The 10,017-nt window shown below is 45.8% G+C and overlaps 1 protein-coding gene across 1 annotated transcript in view; it reads right to left on the bottom strand.

Annotated features, from left to right (window-relative positions):
• Window positions 1-1,329: 1,329 nt before the first annotated feature.
• LOC146829658 (C-type lectin mannose-binding isoform-like) overlaps window positions 1,330-10,017 on the bottom strand; it is a 56,416-nt gene continuing 47,728 nt past the window's right edge. The window contains exons 4-5 of the mRNA XM_085608332.1: window positions 4,219-4,324; window positions 1,330-1,868 (exon numbers count right to left, since the gene is read on the bottom strand). Of these exons, the coding sequence (XP_085464458.1) occupies window positions 1,759-1,868; window positions 4,219-4,324 (216 nt within the window). The 3' untranslated portion in view covers window positions 1,330-1,758. The remainder of the gene's footprint in view (window positions 1,869-4,218; window positions 4,325-10,017) is intronic.

The following is a 10,017-nucleotide window of genomic DNA, read 5'->3' as shown; positions in this document are numbered from 1 at the left end:
ACAAAAACAATTGTTTCTCGCTCAAACACTTTGCAAAGGTTGACTGGTCACCTTTCTGTTGCTAATTGCTGTGTTCAGATCTTAAATTGTTACTAATGAGGTGCAACCAGTGCCCAGACAGTGTTAACAAGTTTAAAAATGCCAAAATAATTAAATGATGCTATCACAAAATGTGGCGCATTACGCATCATAATTGACCATTTCTTGCTGCATAATTTGCTCAAGCCGGCCACATAAATTGGCCATCCCCTGATGCATTATTCCAGTGACCCTGGCTACAGACATCAGGCTTCATCTCACTAATGAAGTCCAAAAAGGCCGAAACCTTTCATGGTTCCTTGTATTCCCCTCTAGATATGAACCTGCCTGTCAGGTTGGGCTCAACTGTTCCTACTACAGCCGGACCAAGACTGATTTGCCTACGAACGGTTTTTGTCTGGAGCGGCCTAGTGAGGAAAGCAGCAGAAGTGGGCAAAAAAGGATGGCCTGGGATATGGTCCTGAGTAACTACTATTGCAGAAGAGTGATTTAAGATTTTATCTACCAATCTTTTGTCTTTCTAAGTGAGCTGGTACACAATCCTCCCCATAACTCCTCATTTTAACCACACCTCACCTTAGAAGTGCTACCCAACTCTATCACCCCTCTACACTGCAACTGTGGCGTTTTCCGCTTAATTATAGCTGCATTTGCCATGCAATCCATCACCTGCTGCCTTATCTTCAGATTGTAACCAAAAAAAGTGTTGTTTCTTGCTCAAACAAGCAGCAACGTGTGTTGCCGCGCCTTGGAAGGCTCTTTTCAAGGGTTGACTGGTCACCTTTCTTTTGCCTGTTGCTATATTTTCGGGTGTTAAACTGGTGCTTATGAGGTGCAACCAATGCCCAAACAGTGTGAACAAGTGTAAAAAGTCAAAATAATGAAGTAATACTATCTACACTGCATTGTGCTGCATTGTGCCGCATAATTAAAATTTTCTTGCCACATAATTTGTTCAGCCCTGCCACATAATTTGGTTCTACCCTGCCGCATAATTCCAGTGGCCTTGCTTACAATTAAACAACACGGTTTACAAGACGTCATTTGAACTCGTAGTATTGTTTTGACAAATCTTTCCTTTTCTAGCTTTTTTCTCTTGAGCTACAATTTCAGTCATGCTCTCAAGTCAGGAGAGTGCCAACGTTATCTACATCCGTGAAATAATTCTGTCATATAAATAATTAAATTGTTCCTCGTATATTCGTTTTCTATTCTCAGACAATACTTTCATTTGTACCGGCTCAAGAAAGTTTCCCATTTATGGCAAATAAAAATCAAATTGAAAGGATGTTGAGATGCTAGCAAGCATTTTTATTAAGAGAATATGCAATGCAAGCAGGAGTAAAAAAAGTTATGTGCTCAGACAGGTTTGATTTTTGCCTCCCACTGAGGAGTGTTTTTTTCAGTGTGTGGTAAACCTAGAATTTAAGATTGCCTCTTGAGTGCAAATTGTGCTCAGACCTGGGGTTTTTCTTCCTACAAATTCCTCTACGCTTGAGGTGGAGACATCTGCGTGGGGAAAACAATGCTGAAAGTGGAATACCCCATTCTTTTACAGGTTAATTAGTTCACAATTGCATGTTATTCCCCATTTCGACTGGGGAAAGTTCAGAATTGTATTTATTCTGGGAGTCGTTACTGCCCTGTGGTGGGAGTGCATTCATGGAAGTGGTTCACAGTTGAATCAGCTGCATGATTCAGCTTCCAGGAGGCGGATGATTAAGTGAGCAGCTTCTCTTCCCCTCTGGCCAGCTCCTGTTTTGATAGTTGGTACTCGCAGAAGAAGGCATATTTCGTGGTACACCACTGGCCGTTCCACAAGCCGTTGTCTGGAAGAGAAATCCATAGTGTCATACGAAGAATACACCTGGAGCTGTGGGCATGTGGGGAGGGAAGACGGATTTGAGGCTGGGGAAGGTAGTACAGCATGTGGAGGGGAACAGAACCCTAGAATTTGCTACGATAATGAATAAATGAAACAGCCTCACTGCAGATAAGGTGATGGACGCACAAAGAGTCATTGATTTAAAGAAATGCTTGTGTTATGAACTGGAGAGTTTTGTGGAAGCACGAGTGACGATGAGGACCATGAAAGGCCTGTTGGGTTATTTACAAGCCCCTTGCACCGCGGGTGCGTCACTTTTAACATGGGAAAAAGCAGTGGCATAGCAAAACATTTTTACGCCTGGGGCGGCCCCTATGTTTGCCGCCCTGCAGTGGCCGCATGTGAGAGGGGGGTTGCTGGGCGATTCCTGCGTTCGACACCCCACGACAGGTCACAAGTAAGAGAGGGGACGTCGCCGGCCCCAAACTCGTGCCGCCCGGGGCGGACTGCCCCTTTCCCCACGCTACGCCACTAGGAAAAAGTGACTTATCGGCGGCGCAGGTGGCTTGTAAATAATCCCCTGTTTGTCAAGAGACTAGATCACATTACGAAGCTAGAATTTTCCAACAGTTCATATCCACCATCAATTCTATGTTTAGATGCTCATCCCTAAATATAAAATATAGAAATTACACACAAAAGGATCCCACTGGAGTCCCCCCTCCTTTCTCCACCTTTGTAGTCTAAACTACTGTACTTCCTCTCACCTCTGATATCTGTACCCTGCCTACATCCCCACCTGCCTGCCCGTACCCTTTTTCTACGCACAGTTCCAAGGCCATATTCTGTGCATGGCCCTGTTCTTCTGTAGGTAGGTTTGCTCTTTATAAATGTCCTACATGAATGCTGAGAGGGTATGTGTCTTCGTGTTATCACAGACAGACTTGTCAATCTGCCATGGATTGTGGCATGCATCCAGTCAACAAACCTACGGAAAACAAGAAAAGCACACACTCCTTTGAGGGAACCCGTGGTAAGTGGATGTGGGTGCTACCATTGCATTATCTAGGGGAGGGATTTATGAATCAGTTGCAGTTAAATCCTCTGACTATGCATCTGTAACCTATGTTTATTCTAGAACTGCATTTCAGCAAGAGGAGTGTACCCAGACAAACTTCTTTCCAGCCCTACTCAAATGAGTTCCAGATTACTGGCAGCTCCGAAATCCCTCTAGTATGCCAGCTATGCTGCCAACGGTTAGTGTACCCTACAGACTCAAACTCAAAATACAACCCTTCAGAAAAAACAAAGCAATGAAGTAACACAGCTTTGCATGCTACAGACAATAATTCACAGGCTTTACGATTCAGGATGGCCACCTCAATCAGACAACACCTCCAAGCAAGCCGCACACCCAGATAGTCAAAATCCTTGGCTTGCTCCCTCTGAAGGATCTATGTAGACTAAAAGCCATACATTTGATTTTGGTGACATTATTTCCAAGCTAAACTGTTCAAAGGTGATAGAAAACCTATCTGTTAAGTTCTGTAAGCCCTCTGTAGTTTTTGAGATTAATAACGTATCATATGCGAACCGCAGAGCAGGCATTCTCTGGCCGGCAATTTATGGGGGGCTGACAGTGCAGTTATGAAACATATCAATTGCCTGTTAATATATAGTGTAAATAAGGTAGGGGCTAGTACACATCCCTGACGGATTCCCTTTCTTGATACTAATGCAGTCCATCAATTACCCTTGCCTGCCCCATCTCACTGAAGCATAATTGTTTCTGTAAAATAAAACATAATTAAATACATTTAAACACCATAATACAAATATATTAAAGTAAACCATTTTAAGCTTCAATATTATCATAAAACAGTAAAAAAAACAAAAAAAAAAAACTGCCTTTGATATTTTAATCCATGCTCTTTTTGAAGTCAGTATATTGTGACCACAATATTATTGTCAAATGGTATTTTTGAGTTTATTTTAATTAAGGTGGAATGCCGTCTGATACTTAGGTGTGCCAATGGACTTTATCCTAGTGGACACAGCCTTTTACATTTGAACACCATAGTAAAAAGATATTAAAGTAAACCATTTTAACCTTCAATATTATCATAAAAGAGTAAAAACACACAAAAAACTAGCTTTGATATTTTAATCCATGCTCTTTTTGTAGTCAGTGTATTTTGACCACAATATTATTGTCAAATTGTATTTTTGAGGTGATCTCAAGGTGGAATGGCATCCTAGTGGACACAGTCCTTAAATCCTCTCATTCATTCACTCATAGGAAATTATAAAACATGGTAAATGATAGGCATTGGGGGTGTGTATTGTTTTCTTACCCTGCATATAAACACAGTATTGATAGCTGCTGGAGAAATTTGGCTGTCCTGGTGTCCATAACCCGTAGTTGAAATCAGACCCATCCGACCAAATTAAAAGGTTACCCTGGAGAGAGAGAAAGGTAGTTCAAAGCAGAATTAGAGAGAGATCAGGTGAGGGGAAAGATGTGAAGAAAGAACATAACATCTAACACCACTCATGAGGTTTTTTCTTTGGATTTTTATTGTATTTGTATTTATTGAGCAGGGAGTTGTTTCTAATGAGTATTGTGGAAGATCAACCAGGAGGCTGTTACAAAAGTAAAGGTTGGCATTATAGTAACCTGATTAATGTGTTGCAGGAGACGTGGGGACAGATTTTACATTAGTTTAGAGCCTGAACCTGGTGTGTGCGGCACGTGAATAATGTTTTTCATAAAGGTCTTAATTCCACACTTCTGTCAGCTATATCTAAATGCTGTAAATCACAGATATCGCTATTAACCAATTTAACAGTACTCATTCTACTGACCCTATGCTGAATGGTAAATTTACCACCGTAGATGGATTGAAGGGTGTGCTGTGTCGAAATTCAAATTCTGACCTGTTAGCAGCAAATATTTAATCCAGCCCACCATCTTGACACCAAGCCCTTGCTTTGGCATAAGAAATTTAGAGACATCGCCGAGATAATGAAGATAGTAAGTTAGGCACCTACAAAGGGAGTATATGAATTGTGTAGGTTCCCTATTTTGATTAAACTAGAAGTCATTTGGAAGGGCGCCTGCTGGGCATGAGAGTGGGGATCCAGTTTTATCAGGGCTACTGCTTCCCCAGCAGACGGGGGAGATCTTTTAGGGCTTCTTTTAATAAGGGGAAGAAAGAGGTAGGCCTCAGGTAAATGGGGAGAGATTTCCAGTGGAGACGTCCCAAGAAACTTAAAGGGTGGAATTCATACACTGCACAGGCTGGTTTCCAGGACGGAGAGGAGGGGCAGATTAGCAGAGTGGAGATACTGATCTGGAGTATATTGGGTGAGGCTTCATCTGAGGAAGGTTGGATTTATGGCAAGGAATTGTCAGAGTATGAGGTCAAAGGTTCAAAGGGAAGAGTGAGTATTGCGGGGGACCAACCATGAAGTTGTTGCAGTTCTCGATATTGGCTTTACAAGCGACATGAGTAATGCTTTTGGGGTACTGAGGGAGTTGCAGAGAAATATTTACATCAAGCTAGATAGAGATTTAATTTAATTAAGTTCAAGTTCGTGGTTACAGACAGGTAACGTTTTCCTTTGTGTGCTAGTAGAAAATGTAAAGATGGTAAAGTGAGGAGCCATTAAACAATGACTGATTCAGATCTGAAGACAGGTGGAGATTGATAAGTGGGAAAGCAATGTGGAGAGAAAACAGACCTGGATTCTGAGCACCTGGGGACAAAATACATGGTGGAGTGGGCTGGTAGTGGATAGGTCACTTAGAGACAGAAAAGGAGTGGTCGGAAAGGTTCTGGCTATCATGCTAATCCTGAGCCAGGGATGCTGAGAGCAGCCAGTGCTTTCAGTAAGGTGGAATGGGATTGGCGAACAAGTTTAATGCTGCTAGCGAAGTCAATGAGGATGGGGGCTAGGGTGGGCTTAGGTGATAAAGCGTGTTACATATGATAGTGTGTTCTTGTCACAGTAAGGTGCTTGGAATGAAGGTTGGAGAGGGTTGAGTAGATTGCATTTGGAGCGATATTAAGTTAGACGAAGAAACCTTTTGAGAAAGAATGATGCACACAATTCTGGAGCTCTGTTTCTTGAAATGCAATTTACAGTACATCAGCAGCTATAAACTGGAAACAATTGGATGAAATTGATTTATCAAAAAGAGGCAAGACTGGTCAGAACACGATGAGTGGGAGCCAAATGTTTGATGATTTGTGGGCAGAAGTGGCCAGAGTGAGTTCAGAATGGTGTGGCCCAGATGGGCACAGAAAATAGTTTTGTGGGTGATGTGGAAGTGGATGAAGCAAGTTGGGCAGGGTGAGTGGGACGCGAGGTTGGGAGTATGAGGGAGATGAAGGTAGCAGAGAGTATTGAGTGAAGGTGCACTAATTACATAGGAGCTGTTGGATCCCTGCGCTCCCCCACAATGGTCAGCAGACAAGGTGTCTGTGCCTCACTGACACCCATCCAAAGCCCCTGACAGGTCAGTGTGAGGAGTAGACATAGAAGGTCAGCTTTTTCAAACAAAACGTCTGGTACTAAAGTCCCAGAATGCTCTGGGACAGTCACCCATACCAAGGAGCTAAGAAACAGTAGTTTTATGAGCTGTGATACTGTTCAGGGAAGCTAAGTAAAACAGGGGTTTCGGCAACATGTTTACATCAGGGCCTGACTGAGAATGCATGTGTGTGTGTGCTGGGGGGAGCAGGAGGGACCCAAAAGGGCCCCAGGGCTTGTATGAGACACATAAGTTATTTCTACCTTATTGGGGCTTCTATGGAATGATCAAGACCACCCCGTGGTAAAACACTAGGCCTGACACCTTGGGGCTGTGTGGGGTATTTTAGGGCCTTCCAGGGTTTTGTAGCTGCAACTACTTGAGCCTGAAATTTGAAAGCAGTACTTGGCATATTTGTGGGCATCATCAAGCCTAAAAAACATGCAATCAAAATATAAAAACGTGCTTATAAATACTTAAAAATAAAAAACAATAAAAACACAATACATGTACAAAAGATAAAAGTAGAGTACATAGCAACATGTAAATCATTGCAGTTCATTAAAATAATATTTAGTGAAGCAGCGGTACAGACAAAAAGTGCAAATATACAGTTTGTCATAACTGCAGGGGCCAGCAGTGTCCAAGTCTTAGGGGCTTATTTACAAGCCCTTTCCGCCGCCAGTACGTCACTTTTTCCTATATTAAAAGTGACACACCGGCGGCGCAAGGGGCTTGTAAATGAGCCCCCTAGTTTCATGGGAATACTGCAGTCAGATCTTAGAGTTCGAAAAGTTGTGCTGCTGGGCCTGGTACCCAAGGTAATGCCTATTGGCCTTAACCAGGACCTCCTAGGTTTATCATATACCTGACAGATAAAAGGAGGCGCTCTCCATCCTCAGTACAGTTATTGCAGAATGAGCAATTCTGTGTTTTCAAGCCGGCAGACTCCCACTCGTGCGTAAATGTATTCACTAGCAGTGTGCTAACTGTAAACTTTATTAGCAGGGTGCGAGGTAGCGGTGGTACAAAAGCATCCATGGCCAGGGTCGGCTGGCGATATTTGAAAATGGCGGGGCGTAAAAGTGCTGGAGGAGTGCCCCGTAACATAACCTGGACGCTAGCTTACCACTTCGGCGCAAAGGTAGGAGATAGAGCTGCCAAGCCAGAACACCCTAAATTAACATCCCAAACATGTGCATTACCGCAAGCTCCCAAAGGCCTAAAGTCGCGTCAAAACGCACTCTGAAACTAGGCCCAAAACACACCTTCCCCTCCATGGATTTTCTTCAAAACACTTGCAATCCAAATTAGACCTTCCCACCTCTGATCCCAGCTAAGCATATCCACTCGGAACCACCTGCAACACCCTACAATCGAACCCCAAAAACATGCAAAACTCACGTTTAACATGGGCTCCTATGGCAGCTCTTTCCCTTCCTCGTATTTGCCAAAAAACACCCTTCCCATCGATCGATTCCTCCCAAACTTCCTGCACCCCATGAATTCCCCCTCCCCACCACTCACAGCAGCCCCGTTCCTGTCGATCAACTGGAACCCCCTAAAAACCACGTCCCCACCACCCCAACACCGCCCATTGGATAACATCGCACTTCCACTACTTCGATCATCCGACATCTTCAAACTCACTGGGACACTAGTTCCAGCCATTCCAAAGAATCTCAGCAAGAATTACACAAATCCATCCACTGGAAGGGGTACGACTTTTCACCCAAACACAAACCCCCCGCAAACCCACAAAAACACCACTATTATGCACGAACCTGAATCGGGCCCTGAGCCCTAGACTCCGGGAACCCTAGCAAATTTCAACCCTAAACACCACCTTACCCTAAACACCACCCCAAACCTACCACCAGCAGCGGGAGAAGTGAATAAAATAAAAAGAAAAACTTACCTGACCGCCTCTGCTCCTGGTCCGCCGTCCGCGTTGGCGCCTCTGCCACCTTCAAACTGGAACACGACGTCAGCACTGGTGTGGCAACCCCTCAGCCAATCCTGGCGCTGCTGCAGCGCCAGGATTGGCTGAGGGCACAGCTTACGCTACGCCCGCCGCCTGCCCATTAGGAGACCGAGGGGCTCCTAATGGGCATGCGCAAGGCAGTAAAAACACAAGTACGCATGACTGGGCACGGTCTAAAAATTACTCTCCATGCCCACTCATGCGCACTTGTGCTGCCTTTCCATGGCTTGTCTTACAATGCATGTTAGTCAACATGACGCCGGACCGCCTACGGTCTGACGTCATGCTGACTGACATGCATTGTCAGTTCTCCCCACCCTCGGCGTCTCTGAACTTAAGTAAACTAAGTTCAGAGACACCGAGGAGGGAGCTGCGAGCGGGTGCGGGGGGCAACGCCCCAACGCCCCCAATGGACGCACCGTGCCTGTCCATGGATGATTCAAATGGGGACAAGAAAACATCCGTCAGCCTTCCCGTCGTTGCATTGCGGGGCTTAGAAACGATGCTATGAGCCCAGAAATTCTCTTTAACAACTGACTTGGAGTTGGTGTTAATTTGGGATGGATGAGACCAATGTATACCAAGCCTATTACGTTTAGTTGGCTTTTGCTGTAGTGGTATGGTGGTGCTTGTCCTTAGGTGAAGTACCTCCTCCAGTGCTAATGTGTATATTGCCAGTTCCGGAATACACTCCAGTCTCACACACAGAAGTGATGGTCTCAACTTTGCCTGATCTCCAATTCTTTTAAGTCCGGTATCAAAGAACGGGGGACTGGCGGGGTGCTTCTCCGGAGGTTGAACAGGGGGACTGGCGGAGTGCTTCTCCGGAGGTTGCACAGGGGGACTGTCGGGGTGCTTCTCCGGAGATTGAACAGGGGGACTGTCGGGGTGCTTCTCCGGAGGTTGCACAGGGGGACTGTCGGGGTGCTTCTCCAGAGATTGAACAGAGGGACTGTCGGGGTGCTTCTCCGGAGGTTGAACAGGGGGACTGTTGGGTTGCTTCTCCAGAGGTTGCACAGGGGACTGTCGGGGTGCTTCTCCGGAGGTTGCACAGGGGGAGTGTTGGGTGCTTATCCGGAGGTTGATCAGGGGGACTGTCGGGGTGCTTCTCCGGAGGTTGAACAGGGGGACTGTCGGGGTGCTTCTCCGGAGGTTGAACAGGGGGACTTTTGGGGTGCTTCTCCGGAGGTTGAACAGGGGGACTGTCGGGGTGCTTCAACGGAGGTTGAACAGGGGGACTGTCGGGGTGCTTCTCCGGAGGTTGAACAGGGGTACTGTTAGGGTGCTTCTCCGGAGGTTGAACAGGGGGACTTTGAGGTTGAACAAGGGGACTGTCGGGGTGTTTCTCCGGAGGTTGAACAGGGGGACTGTTGGGGTGCTTCTCCGGAGGTTGAACAGGGGGACTGTCGGGTGCTTCTCCGGAGGTTGCACAGGGGGAGTCTCGGGTGTTTCTCCGGAGGTTGGACAGGGAGACTGTCGGGTGCTTCTCCGGAGGTTGAACAGGGGGTTTCTCCGGAGGTTGAACAGGGGGACTGTCGGGGTGCTTCTCTGTAGGTTGAACAAGGGGACTGTCGGGGTGCTTCTCCGGACGTTGAACTGGGGGACTGTTGGGGTGCTTCTCCGGAGGTTGAA

The sequence above is a fragment of the Triturus cristatus genome, chromosome 5_2 (assembly GCF_964204655.1).
Source record: "Triturus cristatus chromosome 5_2, aTriCri1.1, whole genome shotgun sequence".
NCBI classification, from domain to species: Eukaryota; Metazoa; Chordata; class Amphibia; order Caudata; family Salamandridae; genus Triturus; species Triturus cristatus.
The sequence above is the reverse complement of the archived record's forward strand: the minus strand, read 5'-3'. Positions and strand labels throughout refer to the sequence as shown.